This window comes from Engystomops pustulosus, chromosome 3 (assembly GCF_040894005.1).
Source record: "Engystomops pustulosus chromosome 3, aEngPut4.maternal, whole genome shotgun sequence".
Lineage (NCBI taxonomy): Eukaryota > Metazoa > Chordata > Amphibia > Anura > Leptodactylidae > Engystomops > Engystomops pustulosus.
In genome coordinates, this window is record NC_092413.1 from 48556802 (window position 1) to 48582616 (window position 25815).

At 39.7% G+C, this 25815-nt stretch overlaps 1 protein-coding gene across 7 annotated transcripts in view; it reads left to right on the forward strand.

The window, feature by feature from the left end:
* SLC8A1 (solute carrier family 8 member A1) overlaps positions 1-25815 on the forward strand; it is a 371105-nt gene that overhangs the window by 313952 nt on the left and 31338 nt on the right. For 4 of the 7 annotated variants that reach the window (XM_072140722.1, XM_072140724.1, XM_072140725.1 and 1 more), the window contains 3 exons: positions 6562-6630; positions 12781-12911; positions 23787-23886. In XM_072140722.1, coding sequence (XP_071996823.1) covers positions 6562-6630; positions 12781-12911; positions 23787-23886 — 300 coding nt within the window. The remainder of the gene's footprint in view (positions 1-6561; positions 6631-12780; positions 12912-23786; positions 23887-25815) is intronic. The other 3 variants (XM_072140726.1, XM_072140727.1, XM_072140728.1) reach the window with 1 other exon arrangement.

The following is a 25815-nucleotide window of genomic DNA, read 5'->3' on the forward strand; positions in this document are numbered from 1 at the left end:
AAGCAGATGCTACCAGAAGGCGCCCACACCAGTATGTCAGTGTGAATGGTCTACAATCCTTGATCCTGATGGTAGATGTCCTCTAACCTGTTCATGACCCGTGACGTAATAGCACGTCACGGGTCGGCCGCGGGTGCATGGAGAGGGCTCACGCGCTGAGCCCTCTCCATAGCCGGTAAGTCTTTGCTGCATATTGCAGCAAAGGCTTACCGGTAACACCCTCGTTCGGTGCCAGCTTTGCCGGCGGCTTCAAAAAGATGGCGGCGCCCATGCGAGGATCGCCACTCCCCGTGACGTCATCGGGGAGCGGCGATCCGTTGCCATGGTCTCACGAAGACCCGAGGCTACTTCAGGTTAACTCATGCATTGCAATGTGCATTGTAAGGTATGAGGAGTAAAATCCACATATAATGTCATACTGTAGTATGGCAGTATATGGTAGGATCGATCAGACAACCTAGGGTTAAAGTACCCTAGGGAGTCTGAAAAATAGTAAAAATAAAAATAACAAAAAAGTAAAAAAAAAATTATAATAAAAAAACCCTAAAAACTCAAATCACCCCCCTTTCCCTAGAACTGCTATAAATATAAATAAACAGTAAAAATCATAAACATATTAGGTATCGCTGCGTCCGAAAATGCCCGATCTATCAAAATAAGATAACTGTTTTTCACTGCGTTTAATCCCGTAACGGAAAATCGCGCCCAAATTCGAAAATGGCAATTTTTTTGTCATTTAAATTTTTTTTTTTAAATCTATAAAAAGTGATCACAAGGTCGTACAGTCCTAAAATTGATAACATTGTAAATGTCATAAAAATCCGCAAACGACACCACCCACAGCTCTGAACACCAAAGTATAAAAAAAGTTATTAGTGCCAGAAGATGGCAAAATCCCCCAAAAAATTTTTGTAGAGGAGGTATTAATTTTTTTAAATGTATGAAAACATTATAAAACCTATATAAATGTGTTATTCCCGTAATCGTACCGACCCAAAGAATAAAGTAGACCTGTCATTTGGGGTGCACAGTGAAATCCGTAAGATCCAAGCCCACAAGAATACGGCACAAATGCGTTTTTTTACCAATTTCACTGCATTTGGAATTTTTTTCCCGCTTCCCAGTACACGGCATGGAAAAATAAATACCATCTCTATGAAGTGTAATTTGTTACACAGAAAACAAGTTGTCACACAGCTCTGGACATGGAAAAATAAAAAAGTTATGGATTTTTGATCATGGGGAGTGAAAAATGAAAATGAAAAAAACAAAAAAGGGCCAGGTCATGAAAGGGTAAAAGGGTTAAGGAAGAAGCTACATGCCATTACATGGGAGAAACTAGTTTCACATTTAGACTGATGCTAGTTGCATCAGAGCTTTTTAGAGTTCTCTACAGAAAGGACACAATTTATTATACTCTGACCCAAATCCCCATATAACCATTTTAGAAAGTGATTTCCGCAGTGAGAAAATGGGAATGAATTAAAGACAAAGATTGGATTTTCCCACTGAACCCAATGGAAAGGTTAATGTAGAGCTGAAGTGCCTGGTGTACCCACCTTGGTGTAGGGAACTCGCTAACGCTGTAATACCTTTATGTAATTGTAAATACAATTAAAAGAAATAGGCCGAGCCCTTGTTACTGCAGTTTCCGGAGATGCGGCCTGGAATGCCTTAAGATAGAATTACCTTTATTAAACATTGGAGAATAACTCCTTGGAGTGTATTACTAAGAGGCTTTAAGCTGTATTTATGGAGTGAAAATAAGACAGAACCATCCTTTTTAATTAAATCTTTTTCCCTTTAAAGCAAAGATGTAATTGAAAGCCGAGACATCAAGAGCTAAATTTGCTTAAGGCGCCAGTTACAAGCAAGTCGCCTCTGCATATACCATCCTTATCAAATTCTTCATTACGACATAAGTATTATTCATGGCTGTTGTGACTGTGCACTGAGATATAGATCACAACTTGGCACTTGAACTACTTTTCTTTGTATACACAAAAGGATATTGTACGTGATGTCTGGATATAGTCAGTGCATTGATGTATCACAGTTGAGTTTGTCTTGAAAGAGTTCTGATACTTTCCATAACCTAATAATATACTTGGATTTTCATTTTTATGACCAGCATTGAAAACCTTTTATAGTTCTTAAATGCCTTATTCATATAATGTTTTTATTCATTTTTTGTATCTGACTTATCATCCAGATCTCCAATATAAAGGCCGTAGAACATCCTCTGTGTGTTCAGTGTCTGATGAGCTTTTCCTGATGATTTGCATATATAATGCCCATTGCATTACTGGGGCAAGGGGCAGCTGCTTGGGAAGTTTCCTACCCAAACTTTTCTGAATACATCCAAACTGTATTACCATATATACTCGAGTATAAGCCTAGTTTTTCTGCACAAAAAAATGTGCCGTAAACCCAAACTAGGCTTATACTCGTGTAAACAAAAATATAGCAAAACTCACCTTTCTGGCTTCCCCTGCTGCTGGCTATATACTGGGGCAGGGGGCTGGCTATATACTGGGGGATATGGGATGGCAGGCTATATACTGGGGGGGAGGTGCTGGCTATATACTATGGGGCAGGGTCCAGCAGGCTATATACTGGGGATGCTGTGACCAATGCATTTCCCACCCTCGGCTTATACTTGAGTCAATAGTTTTTCCCAGGTTTTTGTGGTAAAATTAGGGGCCTCAGCTTATACTTGGGTCGGCTAATACTTGAGTATATACAGGTATTTACATTTCTTATTTATTTATGATTAATTTAATGGTGACATACTTTGCAATCAATGAGGGGTTCATATACATTACATTAAGATAGAACAAATGCAAATAACTTACAAAAACTACAGATATCTGAAACAAGTGGAAGAAGGACCCTGCCTTGAGGGCTCACAATCTATATGGGAGGGTAAAGGGGATGGAGTAGGGCAGTGTAGTCATTGTGTGTTGCAGTTCCTAAACAGATGGGTTTCCGGTTATGTGTGAAGGATTGGAAGGTGGGGAACAGTCCGACATGTTGTGGTAGAGAGTATGGGGATGCACCAGAGAAGTCCTAAAGACAGTTATGAGAAGGGTGGATGGTAATAGAGTGAAGTAGAAGTTCCTGTGAGGATCATTGACCAGTTCAGAGATATATGGAGGGGACAGGTTGTGGACCATTTTGTAAGTCAGAGAACTGAATTCTCTGTTCAATGGGTAACCAGTGCAGAGATTGGAATTAGCTTGGAGACCACAGAGAACAATATTGCAATAATCCAAGTGGGATATTATGAGAGAATTAACTAACAATTTAGGATGAGTACAAACATGGTATTGGAAGGTATTTTCCATGTGACTCAACTTTTTCTGTACATTGCATTTTTAACTAAATTGGACTTTTTTGCAATAAAACTTAATTATATAATTATACAATTTATCATTTTGGCTCTTAAAAAGCAGGAAAAATTTGTAAATATTTGTGCCTTACAGTATACCGGTGATAACATCCTTTTCTCATGGTTTATGCTGTTTCTCTGTTATTCCTTCCTAGAAATTTATGAATATGATAGATAGACAAGTGGGTGTTACCGCTTATGGATGTGTTCTTGCTGGGGCAATCAGCATGTGTAGTGATAAACCATCTTGTCAAAACACCCTGTTTCCTTTATTTGCCTAGAAAATGTAATAGAGGAAGAACTTATTGTACCTCTAGTACCTATTACATAGAAATTACTCAACATATTTAAAGGGGTATTCTCGTCTGGGCACTCACATTCAGTTTCATTAATCTGCCATATATAAACATTTCTTCAATTAGATGTTATTAAAAAAATGTTCCTGTGTGAAGATAATTTCTCATAAATGTAGTCATTTTGTCCCTTAAAAACGAGATGGCTTCCTCGGATACGGCCACGTCTGCTGGAGGGATTGCACAAAGAAACAAAAGGTTTTTGTATATGAAATGTCCGGGATTTAATACATGACCCACAGCCGTCCTGTGGCAATGATTGCTGAATCCATGAGGTCAGACAGGACTCAATAGCGCATGTCTGGCCACTGCTGCCAGAGTGTGACGTGGTCGTAACTGAGGAAGCCATCTCGTTTCTAAGGGACAACATGGCAACATTTATGAGAAATTATCTTCACACAGGAACATTTTTTTTTAATAACATCCAATTGAAGAAATGTTTATAAATGGAAGATTAGTGAAACTGAATGTGAATGCCGAGATGAGAATACCCCTTTAAGCCCAGCAAGTGCTCTGAATACAAAGGGTAGTAACTAACTTTAACTTACTACCTTGGTAGGAAATTGAAATAATGTAATTTAGATTGTATTACAGTAAAAGAATTCTAAAAGTTAAACTCCCATATTTTGACAAATTAGAGGATATTCCTTTATTACAGACTCTGTTGTTTCTCATTTGTCTAGCTCGGAGAAGCCAACCCTGTATTTTTATTAAATTTTGGATATAAGACAGCAGGCATAAAACAGTTACAATTAATTTAGCTAATCTATGTGCATCAGCAGCCTGGCCTTTAGAAGCAGACGTTCCATAAATGTAAATTTACAACAAGGATTTGCAGTCATAAAAAGTAAAAGTGTATGGAGAAAGCCACAGGAGGACAAATTGGACCTAAATCCTTTACCCAAGGGCACATGGATTGCCTTGATTGTGTTCTATTTTACACATAAAGGTAAATAAATTTTACTAGAACACTCTTGGAGCAGTGTTGCACCTACAGTGTGAGAACAAATACTATCAGGGGTGTAACTATGAGAGGCAGGGACCCATAGCAGACTTCTGAATGGGGCCCCCCTTCCTGCTTATAAATATATAATTACACTCATATATATACACACATTTCTATGCCTATATACATAAACTTAGAGTTCTTCACTCATACACACACACTTATACTTTCTTAGAGTGCGTTCACACTAACGTATGAAGACGGCCAGATATACAGGTAGCATAAGGCCCCTTATTTCAATGGGCGATACAGCCATCCATTGTATGGCCGTATTGTGCACCGTACCATTTACGAGACGTAAAAAAATATAAATCATGTCCTATTTTCTCATGTACTTCATCCATATGCCCCATAGAAGTCTATAAGAATGTATAAAATACGGGTTGCATACGTGCAGTATGTAGGGAGACCAGATCCAGTGTATTTTATTTGGCTATGGGACAGATACAGAGACAAATGTTCACATACAGATTAAAAACATACAGCATGGAAATATAAGACTGGAGAAATTGCACGTTCATGTGAAAGCAGCCGTTCACACATACACATGCATATAACATATACACATATATATGCATATACACACATGTCATGTACAGATGTACAGTATTTACATACCATGTACACTTACAGCATATACACATCACAGATATACACAGCATATATACATCATATATATGTTAAAAGACACAGGAAAGACTCATTATGCCTTTACTGACAGTTTTGTGGTGGAGAAGACACATAAATCTTCCTGCCCCCCCCCCCCCCCCGTCAGTTTGGATGGTGTTCTAATTTTGGTTGTGACAGGAAGTGAATGGGGGCAGCCAGCTACCATAGACTCTCCTGGTTTAAAGAGCGCGCGCTGGGGGGGGGGGTTTAGTTAAAACTAGTGCTTAACAACTCCTGTCTTAATAAATTAAGACATTTACTAAGGGCCCGATTTGCGTTTTCCCAACGTGTTACCCGAATATTTCCGATTTGCGCCGATTTTCCCTGTATTGCACCGGATTTTGCCAAATGCGATCGGATTGTGCCGCATCGGCGCTGGCATGCAAACGACGGAAATCGGGGGCGTGGCCGAACAAAAACCCGACGGATTCAGAAAAACCGCTGCATTAAAAAAAAAAAGTGTCGCGGGACTCACGCTTACCTTCACCAGGAATAGGCATTCCGGCGGGCCTCGACGGACTTCAGCGCAGCAGCGCCACCTGGTAGACGTCGGAGAAACTACCTTAGTGAATCCCAGCCGGACCCGAATCCACTGCAGAAAACACACTGCTGGATCGCGAATGGACCGGGTAAGTAAATCTGCCCCAATGTGCCACCACTCGATGGAGCTTCCGAGTGGTGGCACTCCACTCGGAAGCTATTGTAATAATGAAACCTGATGATAAATTATGTCATGCGTATGCTGGGCCGAATTTGTTGCAATGAGCAGAATATATATTTTCTCTTATTAGAACTTAATCTGCTTCTTTGTTTTAGGTGGCAGCTTACATACATGTTCTTCTGTATTCTATGCCCACAATAATATTTACAACACACTACATACAACACTATAGCATATAATATGCAAATCTTATATCTTTATGCCAATACCATCCCCTTAATAACTCAGACCATAAGGAACCATGCTGAATCTTATAATGAATGTACTATTCCCAATACATAGTTCATTGAAGTTACTAAAATGTGTTCTGTACTGGATTGTAGGGATTGCATGGTGCGTGCTCTGGGTTCCACTAACAACACTCTAAGTCTATCGCAGACCTTATCAAATCTGTTCTTTATTTTCATGGATACTTCAATAGGTAAACCTGTCTACAGGAAGGTTCATTTCAGAGACCATCCATTACCATCTACAGTCATCAACATTAAAGGTATATTTTATATATTTGGTTACTGAAAATTTAATCAGATTAACAGAAGATGAAGTGGCCTTTTCCTAACATAATAACACTTTGAATAACAGTATTTTTTTTTCTGATTACAAAGTACAAAAGAAAAACTATAGATGAGAAATGAAAACGTTGGTAGAGTAAGGCTCAAAGAGTTGGGGTCAAACATTGTGCCAGGATAATACTGAGATGCCACAGGAGCACAAAGGACTTTAAAGGGGTTTTCCCATTTCAGCAAATTAATGTTAATGTTTTTGTGATAAAAAGTTATACAATTTTCCAATATGCTTTCAGTATCAATTACTCAGTTTTCTAGATCTCTGCATGCTGTCATTCTATAGAAAGCTTCTATGTTAGCTGCCAGTGGACAGAAATCTGACCATGGTCACACAGGTGCAGAGCTTGTTAGTATCACAGAGAGTAATCAGAGCTGTGGGATATAACGACCTGAACACCTGTGTGACCATGGTCAGATTTCTGTCCACTGGAAGTAAATATAGAAGCTTTCTACAGACAGCAAGCAGAGATCTAGAAAACCCTGAGAAATTAATACAGAAAGTATATTGGAAAGTTGTATAACTTTTTATAATACAAATAATAACATTAATTTGAAATGGGAATACCCCTTTAAGTAACTGGAGTGTGAAATATCTGTATAGATTTAGTGTGTGTGTGTGTGTGTGTGTGGGGGGGGGGGTTATCAAAAGCTGGTGTACATCATTTGCTGGTCCACGTTGGTGCTGGTTACTAAGAAGCTCCGGCTCTGGCGTAGTTCCTACCTGTGGTAGGTCCTGTCAGGTCTATACAAAATGCACTTCCTTACCCACTTGGCATAGTGGTGGCGTGTGGGAGGAATTACCTTATATACTCGAGTATAAGCCTAGTTTTTCAACACAAAATTTGTGCTCAAAAACCCTAACTCGGCTTATACTCGAGTCAACTAAAAAAATAAAGTCAAAACTCACCTTTCTGACATCATCTGACATCATAGGTCCTCTTCTGTCTGAGACAGAAAAGGACCTATAGTACGTCGGAAAGATGAGTACAGTGTTATTTTTTTTCCCACTACAGGGGCAGGGCAGGCTGTATGCTACAGGGGCTGGGCAGGCTGTATGCTACAGGGGCTGGCAGACTATATACTGGGTGGCTGTAACCAATGCATTTCCCACCCTCAGCTTATACTCGAGTCAAATGGTTTTCCCAGTTTTTTGTGTTGAAATTAGGGGTTTCGGCTTATACTCGGGTCGGCTTATACTTGAGTATATACAGTACAAGTTTTTCATGGTTTGTACTGTACAAGCCATGATAAATTCCCCCAATTTTACTAGTAGCACATACATTTGATACAAAACCAGCCTTCCTAGTAACTTTACCTGGAAAATTCTGCAATTTAAGTAGCATTTAAATCTTTTCAGCAACTAAGGACTTCATTTTGATCTTTTTTTTTAACTTCATAAACTTTTAAATACGCGTGTTGCTTGGGGAAAAACCCAATGTTTATGAGCCACTGTACTACCCACGTAGGTGTCAAGGATCTTACTCAATCCAGCTTGAACAATTAAAGGACATCTAAGCTTTTTAACTACCACAGCACTGCAAGTTGTAAGTCCAGAATAAAATAGGTCAGTAAGAGAGAACTCCTGACCATTGGTTATCTTGGTGGCATTTAACCTATCCTTCTTAAAGATCGTTTCTAGAGGAGGTCTGCTAAATTAACATAATTGTTCCTCTTCTTTTTATCTGAGAACACTAAACAGAGAGAATGCACACGCATAATAAATATTTAGCACCAAAAATATACAAATAAATATTTTTGTACGTACCAGGAGCCATGTTCCACTAGTCCTCACAGACCTGTGAGAAAGCTACTCTCATAAGAAGACTCCCCCACTATTTCTCCACTTTGGTATATTCATGATCTATCCAGTGGATAAATCAATATCAATTTAGGTGACACTCAAACTCTTGATTAGCTCAGAATGGACGAGGAAGGATAACTCTGCTCTCTGTGTAGCTATCTGCACCAGGAACTACAGCAAAGCTCACATTCATGGATATGGATCTGTCGAAAGACTTTTTTAAGCATCGGTACTTTACCAAACCCCACACTGCAACCGATCACTGGCCTAAAATGGAAGTAATCAGCTTAAATTAACCCCCATATTAACTGCAGGATTTCCACATGACGGTTTCTGGGACATGTATAATATACACAATGTGGGCAAAATTATCCAACGTTGACTGGTATGATTAATTTGTTGGTTTAGTGTTCTGTTAAGAGGAGAAAATTGAAAAAACACTGAAAAATATTTTAGTTTTCATAAGGTTTGGAAATACTTATTTTTAGTGCACTGAATTGAACTTCTTTTCATTAGTATGTAAGTAATGGTCTGTCACCACCCCGGGGGGACGAGAAAACGGATGTGGTTAGTACACATTGTTAAAGGTTATATTGAAATAACATTGTATCTCCTTTTGCAGTGGATTAAGCGGTAATGGATTAAATATATGATAAGGTTATCAAATGAGCTTATGAAAGATTGGTTTTTGCATTGTATATACTTGCAAGGTATTCTCTAGTCATCATCATGCTAAGCTCGGAGAACTGGAAATCTTTATCAGCCGACTGCACATGTTAATGTAGTTCTGTATTTTATTGTGCATTGTATGGAATATGTGCTTCCAGACCATAATCTCCTGTGTTCATGAATAAGAATGGGAACTGGATTGGTAAATTGCTGATAAGTAGACATTGCAAAGCAGTATGTTGAGGATTTGGGATGTCATATACAGTATATTGGAGCATGAAGTAGAAGTTGCTTAGAGTCTTTAGATTGTGGCCAATGCATTAATTTTGTATTAGACAATGACGTAACTCCATAGAAGTCATACATATGTCCTATATTGGAGCATATGGACCTCCCACCATTAGCTAGGGCTGATCGATTAGCATGTGATACCATATTTCCTCGGTAGGAGACATGTGCAGCTGGCCACACTTTCCCTGGTGCTTATCAAGGGTGGAGACCGGATTTTCTTTTCTACCTACAAAGATTTATTTATGACTTCCTCTGATTCAGCAACCAGCCAAAAAAAAAAAGGTTGAACCAATTTATCTGTCATGATGAAGCAATTTAGAAATTGTCTCAGCCCCAAATTCTTGACATTAAGGAAGTGATATATATACTGCATAGTGAAACATTTATATAAATCACATTAAAATATGTTTAGGCGTGTGCCTCAGGGTCAAATCTCCAAAAAAGATGAGGTTTGTGGAGATGGATGTTGCTGGACTCTATAGGTTATCATCCCCGGTCTTGGCAGAATTGCAGTGATCTGTGTATGTGCGTCCTTTATTGCTACCTAAGGCGATACTTTAAACTGTCTCCATCATTAAGGGTTAAAGCTGAGGAAAGCATCTTTCCACAGAATTTCTCTGCTAAATTAACAAGAGCTGTAACCTTGGTTAGTTTTTGATGCTGCAGCAGGCCAACTGCTTCTAGCCAGACAGCAACATATGTTTAGTCCGTAATAATGAACAGAGCAAAGATTTCACATTTGGTATTAGTTACAGGTAATTTTCCATCTCCAGTGATAAAGAACTAAACAACTCATCATGACATGTTAAAGCCTCCAGCATTGACAGTACTCGATAACCAGATGTAAGAATCTCTTTCCATAACATGCTAAGAAATGCAGGCTACAAGATTGATATGTGAATTCCATACCCATCGTTATACGGTTTAAATGGTGATTTTCCAATATTATTGTTCTTTCATTTAGATAACTTTTGATAGATTTTGAGGTCTGCATTAAACAGACAGTTAAATGGGAGACATTCAAATCTATCCTGGGTCATTATACTTCTAAATTTATTCCAATAGGTAACAAGTATAGACGGGCTGGATTACAACCCGTGTGGCTTACAGCTACAGTTAAAAGGGCAATTAAGGATAAAAAGAGGGCATTCAAAAAAATAAATCTGAAGGGTCACCATTCAATAATTACAAAAATCTTACCAAAATCTTTAAGAAGGAAATATAATCAGCCAAAATACAAAATGAAAGACAGGTGGCCAAAGATAAAAAAAGATAAGACATTCAAACACAATCATCCAAATAATATATTTTCCTTTTTGTAATTGGTGAATTACTGAATGCATTGACAAAGTTTGGTCCAATGTGTGTGTCTGTGTATATATATTCAGGAGGTACTGTGCCATATCATATAATATAATGACATTATATACTGTATAACACAACAAAGGAACTAATTATAATATGCCTACCGCTGTAATTGATTGTTTTATATTGTGTTATTGTCCACATATATCATTTATTTAGACGTATCATTTATTATTTATTATATCATATATATACCTCTCACCACCCCCTCACTAACTTATATATAAGGGCCCATTCGACGATGATTAACAATAATGAAGTTAGTTACCAGCCTATGCTCCCAAACCTCCTTCTTTGTTTCTGATGGGGAGTCTAAAAGATGCAGAGAGAATTGGCCATTTGGCCAATAGTACAATTATACCTGAGAGGAGCATTTTGGCCACATTGACCACTATTGAGGTGGGACCCAGAGGGGGAAGAGGGTCATGGGCCATTTTCCGAGTTTAACCCCTTAATGCTGGCCCTGGAAAGTAAAATTATAATAATGCCATAAGCGAACTAATGAAAAAAAGCTGTGTCTGACTGCTCCTGAGTACATTCACAACACTGAGATCATTGTACTTACCAGTACTATAACAGTGGACAGGCACAGACCACAGGAAGTTAGAGACGGGTATCTCCACTCCCCTATGAAAATCTACTTAAAATGGCCTGAGAAGTAGATAATGCTGAACTGTTGACGCCATTCTTCTGCGTAGGTAATGTGTTCCAGTTCCAATCCTATCACATTATGGCTTCATTACCCTAATGAAACACAGTTCAAATTCTGAGGTCACTTTAATCATCTCCCTGCTGCGCACTCTGCCAGCACCGCTAAGCCTCACAATTACCAGCAGTCTGAAGGTAAAACATAGTTCAGTTATAACTCACCTAGTCTTAGTGTTACATCAAATAAAATGAAATCATCTTGTAACAAGCCACTTCATTTAGCATAATTAATGAGAGAAAATGTAGTAGCAAAAAAGAAAGTCCTGTGAAATATGGAAAATAGTGAAGGTGATATTACTGAAACATGCAGTACTACTCCAACGTAGTCTGAGAAGTGAATAATGCAGGGATGTACCTCAGCAGTTCATGTGTTCACATGGTTTATGAAAATAATTTTGGGAGGCTGGAGGCAGGCCTTTTTCCGGTTACTCACAGGTGTAATAACCCTATATAAAGATCTATAAGTGATCGAGATTTTGTGAAGAAATCTTTTTTTCTGATCATTGATGTTGTATCTTTCTCAGAATGTTTCTGTAAAAAAGTTCTCGACAATGCAGCTCTGAGCTATTTAGAGAGTCTTTCCTTATTATCTTTTGTGCCCCACAATTGATATATCTTACGTTTTTTATTAAGTGTAAGAAACTGCCATATTAACAAATGTCTTTACTTGTACTCTTTTACTTGCACTGAACTTTACTCTTTACTTGCACTGAACTGCTCCACAGCCCCTCCCCTCTTCTCTGACTACAGTGACTACTGTAACAGGTTTCTGGTTGTTTACCACAGTAGGCTGGATAAGAGGGTCTGTAAAGCTTATCAGTGGAGAGATCTAACAGCACAGCATTGTGATGGCTCTCCCGGTGGACCGAGTCCAGATATAATCCTGGAATGTTAATATATTTGCATAGTTCTTCTGGTGTTAACAAAACACCATGTTGAAGGCCAATATATAAGACAGGTATGAATAGTTAAAAGAGCTGATAGATTCCCTTTAAAATGTGTAAAGTGTTTTTAGTATTATGTAATTATTACAACCTGTGAAATAAATATAAAAGCTTTTCTAGCACAGTGAAAAATAGAGTTCTATTACCGGTATTCCTTCTTTGAAAGGAATCATTGTACAATCTTTGGTTTCCGCTATATTAACAAAATTTCATGACCTGTCAGTTGGAATTTTTTGTACATTCCCTTGTACCAATTCCCATTGTTATGGTAAAAGAAAATCTTTTTCCTTTTACAGAAGAGAATGAGGACAAGCAGCCACTCACTAGTAAAGAAGAGGAGGAGCGACGCATAGCTGAAATGGGACGACCTGTGCTGGGAGAACACACAAAACTTGAAATAATTATTGAAGAATCATATGAGTTCAAGGTAATTCTGCATGAATTATACTGCAATATAATGTGGATTTATGGGATGTGATTGTCAGACGTGAAGAGTGGAGATTTCATATTTCATTTGTCCTATCAGATGTATTCGCAAGCCATCTATAATGATTATAGATGGGCTTATAAAGTTTCATCACAGTATAGAAAAGTAGATAAAGTGGTAAAGGGGTCCCACCAATTGTCTGCTCAGAGATCTACATTGCACTGCTTAAAGGTGCGCATATATATCACATATGTGTAGTTCAATGTCTCAATAACCATTCAATAGTTACCTATAGGACAATAAGTTGTCAGGGATGGCACAAAGAAAACTTTGTTTCTTGGCTACTTGTAAGGCAGAGCCCCTACACATTTCCAAGAATCCCCGGTGGAGCGCCAATGCCTGTAAGTCTCCACTTCCCTGCAGAGGCGGCCTTCTACTTCCAGAAATTAGGTCAAGTATAGACACATTAGGGGGGGATTTATTATTAGGCATATAAAAGAAGGAAAAGAAATGTCACTCACCACCTTGGAATCTTCTTAGATATTTATTGTTACATACAAAAAACTTTGTGGCAAACAAAACCATTTAGTTGGAAGGGAGAGGAGGAGATCAAGTGCAGGGCATCAGAAAAAGACGAAACGGCGGCTGTTTCGCGCTGAATAGCGATTCATCCGGTGTGCTTGTGTGTAGGGGAACTAAAAAACTTACATACTTATATCACCACAAAGCCGACCTCTAAAGACTTCTTATTGGTCGTGTGTTCACTATTCATGGTACATGAACATGTCTGTCTATAGCTGGTTCAGATAGCATTAATATGCTGCAGTTGAGAACACAAGATAACCTTACCTGAGAGGCTCGTATACCTGGTCACAGGGCGTGCCTGTGTAAGGGGAGCGATATTGGATTTCCGCCTCGCCCAGCGTGGCCGTGGAGCATGCACAAAAAGTCGCTGCTCCGTGACTGGAAGAGCCCACGGGGCTCCGAAAGAAACGCCGCCCCTGGAAGCATTGACCTGGACTGAGGTGGGACAGCTGAAAAATCAAACAAAGAACCGCAGCCAAACCAATGACAGGTAGTTATATTAGCCAATGCTATATACACATGGCTATGCTATAGATTATAGATCATACTAAATATAAATAGCAGAGAGGGGGAATTTATTAAGACTACAATATTGCTCTCCTATTGCTATCGGCTCTCCTGCCGATAGCCTGGCGCTAACTGCGTCTGTATTACTTCCGTGAACGAAGGGCACTGCGCCACACGCTCAGCAGGAGAGCTGCCTAGGATGAGTGTCAGTAAAAACATTTCAGCTTGTATCCTCTGACACTCAGGTTAGCCATCACTGATCTATACTGTTCATGTTGCCCAAATATGAACAAGAATTTAAAGAATACAGATTTTCCAGATTATGAATGGTAGAGACATAAGAAGCAGCCTTATGACGTTCTTGCATTTTGCTCATTGGTGTCTCCACATTTAATTTAAGCTAGTCAGACTAGTATTACAACAGAGGGACTCTCGCCTAAGGCTGAATTGCTTAGTAACAGTTGTTCCTAAGGGACCAATGTATAAAGAGGATTACTAAAAATAAAAATGCATGAGTGTAAAATGCACAAATATTTTATGTTAATCTAAAGGGACTGAGACAAAGCTTGTCGTGAACTTGTCATCTGCGTATACAACTACATTTATTTTTAAATCGTCATGTAAGGATTTGTCTAGATGATTGAGTTCTAAAAACAGAATCTAACAGTTGCTTCATGGGTTTTCTTGTAGTGACCTTAAAAATGTATCATAGAGACTACAAACCATGCTCAGTGGCTAATTTTCTTTTAGATGCTTTTATTACTCTACCCTATTGTATCTGGATGCTGGGACTCCACTGATCAGAGCGTCGACCCTCTCCATATGCAGCCGTTTTCTATGTTGGAGGTGGGCCTATCAGGTATAGATGGCTATCTCTGTATGTACAGTCAAAGAAGGGAGACTGTCAATCACTGATTGGGTCACCTTCTTTGATGTTTCAACTAGAAAGATGTAAACGGATGACCAGTGATACTGAGTCTTAGCCTACTAACTATATCAGTCTGTTCACTTTTAAAAAAAGCTGTAAATGGTTTTTGAACAATTACTAAACATATATGTGTAATATTTTAATAGAAAACACTGTTAATCCTTCTTTCTTGTGGGTTGGTATATATCAGGCTACTTAGATCCTTCTGGCCCATAGAATACTGTTACAGACTGGAAAGAGACTATTCTCCTTAAAGGAAACCTACCATGAGGATTCCACTATCAGAAGTAGATTTGATGCTATATGCCTTCTGCCTGCCTCTGCCCTAATCTGTAATTTAATCATTATGGAACCTTAGCCCCCGGCTAAGGTAACTCCACGCTGTGGTAGCCTCTGCAGTTCATTTACAAATTACTAAAAAAAAGTTAGGTTCCAGGATTATTGAATTACAGATTAGGGTAGAGGCAGACAGGTGGTATCTAACATCAGATCTACTTCTGTAGATTCCTCATGGTAGGTTTCCTTTAACCCCTTAACGCTGAAGCCACTTTTCACCTTCCTGACACGGCCCATTTCTTCAAATCTGCCCTGTGTCACTATAATTGGTTATAACTTCGGAACGCTTTAACATATCCGAGTGATTTTGAAATAGTTTTCTCGTGACACTTTCTCCGATCGCGGGTGTTAGAGGCTCCGTTCAGGAGCCGGGGCCAGAAGTTTGACGTAATAGTACTGCATTTTGCGGGAACGCACCTCCCGCGATGCAGTACTATTACGTCAAATGTCGGGAAGGGGTTAAGGAGAGTTTTTCATGAAAGGCCATGGAGACTTAAAGGACATGCATGCCCGACTGGTGATTCTGTAAAATAACTATACAAATGTGTTTTCTAGGGTGAGATAACGAAAACACTTTCCCTCAAATCTATCTTAACCCCAAAGCGCAATAAGACGTGCCCTTACGTCTTGATGCGCATGGGGGGAGTATAAAGAGGGCTCACGCCCATCGCTTACATTGCAATCGGTACTAGCGCTGATTGCGGGTGTTAACCCTTTGATAACCGCTGGCAAAGCTGCCAAAGGCATTAACGAGCCGGTGGCGCGTGGACGCCGCCATGTTGGCTCCGATCGGAGTTCCCCGTGACGTCATCGGGGACCGGCGATCCGTTGTCATGACAGCCTCGGGTCACACAAAGATCCGAGGCTATCGTGTTTTAGGCTATCTATTACAATGTGAAACTTGCACATTATAATAAATGGTGTTCAAAATCCCCATATACTGCCACACTGTAGTATGTCAGTATATGGTAGGATCAATCAGACAACCTAGGGTCAAAGTACCCTAGGGAGTCTTAAAAATAATTTTAAAAAATGTAAATAAAGTAAAAAAAATTTACATGAAAAAAAAACGAAAAATTTAAAACACCTCCCTTTCCCTAGAACTCATATAAATTTACAGTAAAAATCATAAACACATTAGGTATCAATGCGTCCGAAAATACCCGATCTATCAAAACATAATACTTGTTTTTTACTGTGTTTAACCCCGTAGCGGAAAATAGCGCCCAAAGTTGCAAAATGCATTTTTTTGCCATTTTGAAAAATATAAAAAGTGATCAAAAGGTTGTACAGTCCTAAAAATAGAAGCATTGTAACTTAATCAAAAGTCACAAAAAATGACACCATCCACAGCTTTGTAAGCAGTGAGTAAGCTGCTTTTGTAAATGTATGAAAACATTATAAACCCTATACAAATTTGGTATCCCCGTGATCGTACTGACCCAATGAATGAATTAGACATGTCATTTGGGGTGCACAGTGAAAGCCGTAAAAACCCACAAGAAATGGCGCAAATGTGTTTTTTCATCATTTTCACTTCATTCAAAAAATTTTCCCGCTTCCAAGTATACAGCAAAGAATATTAAATACCATCTCTTTGAAGTGCAATTTGTTACGCAGAAAACACACAGCTCTTTACATGGACAAATCAAAAAGTTATAGATTTTTGAAGGTGGGGAGTGAAAAAAAAGACACAAAAAAGGGCCTGTTCCTTAAGGGGTTAAAGGCAGCCCCCTTAACATCAAGCATCAAAAATCCTAATGACATGATGTGTTATAGTAGACAAATGAATATACATATTCCAAAAGGTACAGAATCTCAAATGTAGACAGCACTGTTTCACTGTTATTGCATATCTACACTATATCTACCCTGTTCTGATGAGATCCCCAACATCTTCCATTCCTTATTTACTTTCATAAACTTACCTTTGTGTATGTTGTTAGTAATGACAGGATAGTGTAAAATGAAGTTGCAATGCAGGTCTGTAGCTCGTGCAAGTGCTAAGGGCAGGTCTTTCAGCCTGAAGAGCTTTCTGCTCTCTGCGGTGTTCTGTTCCAGACCCTCCCCTGTTTACAGTCCCTCCCCTCTGCTAGGAGTAAGAGCTGTATGGAGATTTTGGTTGGATGCTTAAAGCAGTCACTTGACACAGGGGGGAGGATCTGTAGAACAGTTCATTGCAAAGAGCAGAAAGCTCTTCAGGCTGAAAGAAAACACCCTAAACAACCCACCCACCTGCAGCAGCCTCAAACCTGGATTAGAAATTCACTTTTCACAGTCTTGATGCTATTTACTACACACAAAAGGTATTATTCCACAGATCTTTAAGATCTATGCCTAGCACCGTCTGCAATTTATTTTGGTCAAAATTTATGACATTTTCCCTTTAATTCTGTGGCTCTGAAGGAGATATATTTAATGGTTTATTAATTTTGGATAGTGTTTAATTGTTAAGAGTCCGTCATAATAACATAATCGAAAACAATATCCACAGAAAACTAGGCAATTACCGTACATACTTGAGTATAAACCGAGTTTATATACCAGCTTATACTCGAGTCAATTAAAAAAATTAACACTGTACTGTTACTGTGCTTCCGATGCTCTGGTGCCTCTTCGTGTCATCTTCGGGTCCTTCGTCTCCTCTTCAGGTCGTTTTGCTCCTCTTCGGGTCCTCGCGCACGGCTGACACACACAATGGCGTCAGCAGCTTGCTGGCATCATTGTTTGTGAGCCATCGTCATCGCAAAGGGGACCTGAAGAGGGGCAGAACAACCCGAAAAGGAGCGGAAAGACCTGAAGAGAACCCAAAGGACCCGAAGAGACACCGGGGCATCGGAAGCAAGAAGAGTATGTGCGGGGGTTGTCGGAAAGGTCGGAAAGGTTGTCGGAAAGGTAAATAAAACAGTGTTCATTTGTTTTATTAAAAACTTGGCATACACAAGGCAGGGGCTGCCTGGCTATATATGGGGGGGGGGGGTGGACTGGCTATACACTGCAGGGACTGGGAGGCTATATACTACAGGGGCTAGCAGGCTGGGGGAGAAGGGGCTGGCAGGCTATATACTTGAGGGGCTGGCTATATACTTCAAGGTCTGGTGGGCTATATATTAGGGGGCCGGGGCTGGCAGGATATATACCGGGTTGCTGGGCTGGATACATACTGCGGGGGGCTGTCAGGCTATATACTGGGGGGGCAGGGGCTTGCAGGCTATATACTGGGGGATATAGGCTGGTCAGTTTTATAATGACTGGAGGCTATGACAAATGCATTTCCCACCGAAGTCAATAGGTTTTTCCAGTTTTGTGTGTTAAAATTAGGTAGCTCGGCTTATACTCGGGTCGGCCTAAACTCAAGTATATATGGTCATTCTTCCCTGCAACTCCACCAAGGGGATAATAAGCATTATACAGTGTCCATACTATTGGATATCCCCGTAGAGCAGGGTGGAGTAAGAGTCTTTGAATCAGCCAAGAAATTGTCAAACGGGGTACACAAGAATGTTTTCCTCTTCAAGGGTCTCATTAGCACCACATTTAAAATTTTTCATATTAAAAGCCCAAAGAGTTTTCTTAAAGGTTGAACATTCAAATGAAGCCAAGGAGAACTGCTTTACATAAACATATCCGAGTTTTATGAAAAATAGTTATTTTCCAGGAATCAAGAATCTGTGCCTCACAGAACGGCCACTTCTTCCTAATGAACTTTTTGACTAAGCTAATTATACACTTGTAAATGAACATCAAATATGACAGGAATAAGGAGCAGTATTCCTGCCTACAGCCCATGAACATAGTTCCATGTCACTGACCCTTCTTCCTGAGGACACTGACTGCACCGACAGTATATTTATAAATGAACCAGTATCGGTCAGTATATATAATAGATACATGGCATAAGATTATCACTATAGAGAAGAGCATATATGAGGCACATAATGCATGGCAGTCATGTCCGCATGTCACTCACATCTGTGTTATACAAACTGAGGTACTGGACAGATACAAAACTGATAGATAATCCGTAACCTTTGCTAAAGTCGCCAAAGAGAAAGGAAAATCAATTGAGAAATAATTACATCGTAACCTTGATAGTTTTCTCTTTTTTTGCTAACAAAGACAATACGGAGGAGATGGACAAAGCTATAATCTTGTGCGCAGTTGTATCTGCATCCATATATAGCCATACAAAGCAATCGTATTGATTAGTCTGAGTGCATTTTCTTAATGGAATAAATAGATTTACAGTTGTGATCATCTGTAAATACACTGTAGATAAAATTTGTGAGCGGAAGCCTTGCTTTTTGATTTGTCAGTCAAATGCTAAAGTGCCAGACCACATATATTAAATAGGGCTTGTCAAGCATCCTGCCGTGGCCATAAAAACATTGCTGAAGCGCCTTTTCTTAGATTGCTACATTGTGCCGTTCCTCTTCTATCGGTCCTGCCCTCTGCACAGCTCCATCAGAGGGCACCACTTTTCTTTGGTCCATCTTTAACATGGGGTGTACAACACATTTCTGTTGCACTTTGCATGTTAAATTTGGTGAATGGTCTAATTGAGCACCGGAACTCCCCCTTCAGTGCAGAAACTTGTGTCCCATGAAGCCTAGTGCAGCCGCAACACAAAAGGGTCGCATGCGACACAAATGCGGTGCAGGCACTTCTTAAATACCTTTGCAAGCACTAAAAAGAACATGCAAAGTCTGACAGACTGGTACAAGGCCCTTAGTAAATGTGCACCATTGTATACTTCAATACACTCTTTGTAGCTCACCGATTCTTATCTTTAATATAACACTATCAGCATATTTATATGTACTATAGAACCAAAGATAGGGGTATCTGAAACTTGCTGTCACGGGTGCTCCCACGACCCCCTTTTCTCGGGCCGCGGGCTCACCCGTGCCCCTCTCCATGCTCCAGGGGTCCCTCAGCCTCACTTACCTGTCCCCATTCCCCGGCTCCACCGGTCGCGCATGCGCATTCCCTTCCCCTAGGATCTGTTATTGACTCCGATCCTGTGCTGCCTGTCTCGACCTCCTGCCTGTCCCCGATCACGATCTTGCCTTGCGACTCTGTACTACTCCTTGGCCACCTCTGAGGACAAAGTCATGCCTGTAGAGCGACCTTGCGGTACTACGCTGCAGCAAGTCCAACCCAGTTTGCGGCTGGCTCTATTGAAAACCGGGTACCACTTAGACTGTACTCCACTTAATTCATCGTCCGCGGTGGTCCAGTGCTTCCACTACCCCTGGTGCCTGACACTGGCCTCCTCTTTTGGAGGAGATTTTTTATTATTCAACAGACAAAATTCCACATAACAGGGAATTCTAGATAGGACATTTCATACCCTACCTAGGCGGCTGGTAGTTTAATGGAGTAAAATACGGTGACATAATCCTTAGTAAGAGGGAATGTGTTTGACTGATAGGAAAAATACTTGACTAGGTTGACACTTGACAAAAAATGTGGTGGGTGGTCATCAAAGATCAAGGACCTCCAGTGGCTTTTAGTTGCTTTTGACCCTCCTGTAGACTTGTATTGAGCAGCCAACAGTGAAGGTCTACCAACAAAGTACTAGGATGAAGATCCCTGTTTTCTGAATTTCACTCCCTCACCCTACTGTAGTTTATGAGATCTTTTAAGAATTTCACTTCCCTCCACCACATTAATGGCCCATTGGCTTAGAAGTGCCGGCCGTTTACTAAGTATACTTCCTTTTCTAGTCCAATATCATTTTATTATAAAACACTGCCGAGTAAATCCTTTATCGCCCAAAAGTATTGATTGTACATTAAAAGTGAACAATTGCTGAGAGTGTGTCATTGACATGTCTTTGCGTAAACTAGTTTAGCTATTAAATCTTTCATGAATGTCTATAAATAATTCACGGTTTTATGTGGCTTCTAGAAACCTCGTAAACTATATTCATTTTAATTACCTAAAGTCACCTGACCGCCACTGCTCGAAACTTTAAAGCCTCCAAGAGTTTGATTTGATCTGTAAATGTAAAATCAAAGTAAGACATGACTCTTAGAGATCGGTTAAAGGGAAGGAGGTTGAATTACATTTGTTAAACTTATTAATTAGAAAGAAAGGATTTTATAGCAACCTCAAAAGTGGCAGCTACATATGGCCCTCCACTCTGTATACATCTTTTAAGGCTAAAATGGCATCTACCACCAGGATGAAGGACTGTATGCAAATGATCCTGAGGGGCACCAGACTCCATAGGTGTTAATGGAGCCTGGAGCCCCTCAGGGTCATTTGCATACAGTCTTTTATCCTGGTGGTCTTTAATGCCTCCTGCAAATGAGAGTGGGGCACATGTCCATTGTTTGCAGCCTTTGTGTTATCGGCGTATGGGGTCCAATGACACACTACCATTGACAGGAAACAAACTCAGGCAGGAATAGGACCTGCTCCATGAATCTGTCATACAAGGCGTCATATTACCTTCTGTATGAGCCAATTTAAATACATTGTTTTGTTACTAGTCACTTTACTAGAGGTTTAGAAGACTCTATGTGTGTCTGCATTCTTCCTAGATATTAATAATTAAGCATCTCAAGTCAACAAGAGAACAGAATACATTGGAATCATTCTCACGTCTGCTTCTGTTTTCTTGTGTGTTGTCTCAGTACACAAGGGTGACATACAATGTGAAAAACTTCACGCCTTCCATAGTCCTGCCCCATTTACTACTCAACACTGAGCTCGCCGTTCATCTTAAACAAAATATGAAGCTTCAACACATTTTTTATGGGACTGGTATAGAATTTTACTGTAATTTTTTGAGGGATGGTAAAAAGTCACACGTTATAAGCCCACAGTCTTATTTATTTTTTGTCCCTTTTTAATGTTTAATGCTGTGCTTACACATTAACAAAAAGGGTCATGTTCTACATTGTCACATATTTACTATAATTTACATAGGAAACTCATAAAAGTGATTCCTCAAAGCTCTAAGATGGTCTATTCCATGTTGCGTCCACACTGGAGAACATTTCATGTTTTGGCAAGTCCACAGCCTTGGGTTGCAAGGGGCGGTGGCTGACTGGTTAGTATCATAGTTAAGCCATCCCCTCTGTCATGACTTATGCAAAAAAGAGAAGGGTATTGACTTAACCAGCCCCTTTCATACACGGGAAAGGCTCCTTGTAGGATATTGCACTACATTCTGACTACAGAACAAGTATAGCCATAGGATATACCAGGAAGCTCAACAACACCTTCTACAATGCTATGCCCAACTAGCTCATGATAAGATCACCTGTACTGTGTGAATAGATCACAAATCTAAAATTACTTCAACAAATAGACTAGATACCCTCTTAAAACTGGTTGTCATGCAGTGGGAAGAGGGTTTATAGACGGTTTTACCAATTCTGCATTAGGCAGTAGATTCATATGATCCAGGTGTTTTTTTACTTTATAGGGAAACTGCCTATTAAATTAACTCACCCAAAACAAATGTTTCATAAAAAACTATGATAAAAAGGAAGTGATGTTGACCCTAAATTGTTGCATTCCATGGCTGCAATGTTAGAAAATCAGTTTGTAAACTTATATGCAACTCACCTGATGTGAGTCCAATGATATTAATGGGGGCCTGCATATTAAATTTTACTTGCATTTCTCTGTCTTCTTGTTCCTGATTGATAGGTCTCACAGGTAAGAAATGCTGCTGTATGGAACTAGTACTTAGAGATCACCTGACAATATTCAACTACAGACTTATACAGCTCTGTTTACTTATTAGTAGAAAGAGTTCTGTTTCATCATTGAGCACTTCATGTCATGTGACCAAAGTTATAACATCTAAGGTCTTTTACCCTGTAACATTAACATCTACCTCATGCATGTATCTGATCACATGAAATCACAACATGTCTCCATGGAGGATAGGGAAGAGTAGAAGTCCACAAAGGTATGCTGTTATTTCATGTGATCAGAAACATACATGGGGTAGTTGTTAATGTTGGACAAAGAATCTTAGATTGCATCACCCTGGTCACAAAACATTAAGTTCTGAATAGTAAGGAGGCATAAGGTATGGGGAAGAGTAGATGGGAGGTGCTGGCCAAGCAGAACACACCTCCACTGATTGTAGGTAGAGGAGAACATAAAGCTGATTTTATGGGGATGTGAGGGAAACAACTTCTAGCTTAAAGAAGGGTGTCATTTATTTAAGAGGCTTTTATGGTAACCTATAATAGCTGTGTTTGTGAAAAATGTGGTGACAGGTTCCCTTTAAATCTACTACTCCTGCACAAAACCCTGTTACCAACATGGCTTTGCAATGCCCTCTGTGTAATAGAAAGAGTCAGTGATCCAATTGAACATGATAACAGCATATCTGCATTTAAAAGAATCTTTCAAACATATCTTTGGGATGGTCCCAAAGGCTCAATAGCTGTTATCCACCTGCCAAACGGCAAAGATTTGCCATCCTATGTGGCAAATGAAAAGTGAGTGATTTTAATGAGTCCCCTACTCCTCTTCTGTCTCTGCAGAGTACTGTGGACAAACTTATTAAGAAGACAAATCTTGCTCTGGTGGTTGGAACGAACAGCTGGAGAGAACAATTCATCGAGGCGATTACAGTTAGTGCCGGTAAGTTCATGTGTTGTGTACATACTTCTGCTTACATGATGCGATCCAAGAATATGAAGCCATCAGGACAGGAATTATGTTCCCTTTTATTATGTTAGTTACATGGAAATGATGGCAATTAACCAAGGTTTTAGCTATGAAGGCAGTCGTAGGAGTCTCCAGAGACCTTGCTGCTCTAATTTAGTGGCATTCCTCTCCCGGGATTGTGTCATGGAACATTTAGATTTACAGAATTAGCACTCACCCGTGGTTTATTTCATACTCTACATTAAATAGGAAACATATCGGCCATTGCTGTGTTCAAATAAATACATGAAAACAGCAAAGTTGTTCACAAGTTGTTAAGATTCATGTTCGTTTGAACTATTTGTTCCATAATGTATTTTATAGGGTTTGAACATCAAATTTGCAGAATACAAGGGAGATTTATTAGTGTTCTGTCAGCGTAGGATAGATCGATACTTGGTGCATTGACCCAGCTGCTTTTGTGGCACATGCAGAACCAAACACCATATTATTGAATGTATTTATACATCATAAAACTGAACTTACAAAGATGAAACTGCCTTTATGTAGACACTACACTACTATGCTTAGCTTAAAGAGGTTTAAGTTCCACACCGATTTCTTGATATGTAAAGTTAAGGCTTACCTCACAAGCGAAACATTACTGTCCAAAAAATGGCTGAAGATGGAAGATCATGTGAATAGTTAATGTCCATTTACAATTGCCCTGCCAAGACCTTTATTTTATATTGATGAATACAAGCAGTCCCCAGGTTATGTACAAGATAGGTTCCTTAGGTTTGTACTTAAGCTGAATTTGTCAGAATTGTATATTTCATAGTTCTAGACAAAATATTTTTTTTGTCCCAGTGACAATTGGATTCTTTGCTGTAATGGGACCAAGGATTAGCAATAAAGCTTCATTACAGACACCTTACAGCTGATCATTGCGGCTTGGGACTAAAGTAATGCGTCCAGAGATCTTCACAAGAGGTCACAGTGGGTAGAGACGTTCCGTCTGTAACTAGGGGTTGTCCTTAAGCAGTTAAGCATGGGACTGCCTGTACTATCATAAGGTCCTTGAAGGGTGATTGCAGATTGCAGTTAGAGATCACATGACCCTCCATCTCTGGCTATTTTACGAATAGCAATGCTGAACTTTTAATAGATAAATATTGGTAAATTACCTAATATCCTGCCCTTCCCCCGCATAATTACACACACATTACAAAAAAGATGAGGTAAAGTGGCCAATCCATTTAATGCATGTGGAAAATTTTAAAAAAAACTTTGAGCAGGGATATTGCACCAAGTGTTGGTTAAAGGAAAACCCAATAAATATACTTTGGAAATATACTTTTACAATAGAAAAGAAACAGTACCTGGTCCCAAAATTTCTAGAAGTTATACTTCAATTACTTTTAACTTTTATGGAGTTTGTATAAAATAATGGACTTTTACCTGTTTGGATCTAGACTTGGTTTCTCTAACTTTGAATTATTAACTTCTGCAAGGAGGTGTCTTAGGCTGGTGCCACACGTAGCGCTTTGTCTGCACTTGCAAACGCAAACGCAGACAAAGCCGCGCCCACCGGGGCGGGCCCCAGCCCGATTGCATCGGCGTTTCTATGGAAACGCCTGCGATCGGGAATGAGCCGCCGGTGTTTTGCGTTAATTTTACACAAAACACCGGCGGCTCGTTCCCGATCGCAATCGGGCCAGGGCCCACCCCGGTGTGCGCGGCTTTGTCAGTGTTTGCAAGCGCAGAAAAAGCGCTACATGTGGCACCAGCCTTAGGCTTCAACCTGTAAGTGGTTATAGCTGTGGAGCCATAGCTGTATCTAGCAAGCTTCGTATCTTTGCTATCTCTGTTGGGAATTTTTCTATGGGAATTCCATGAATTACATTGTCTAGGAGTGAAGTC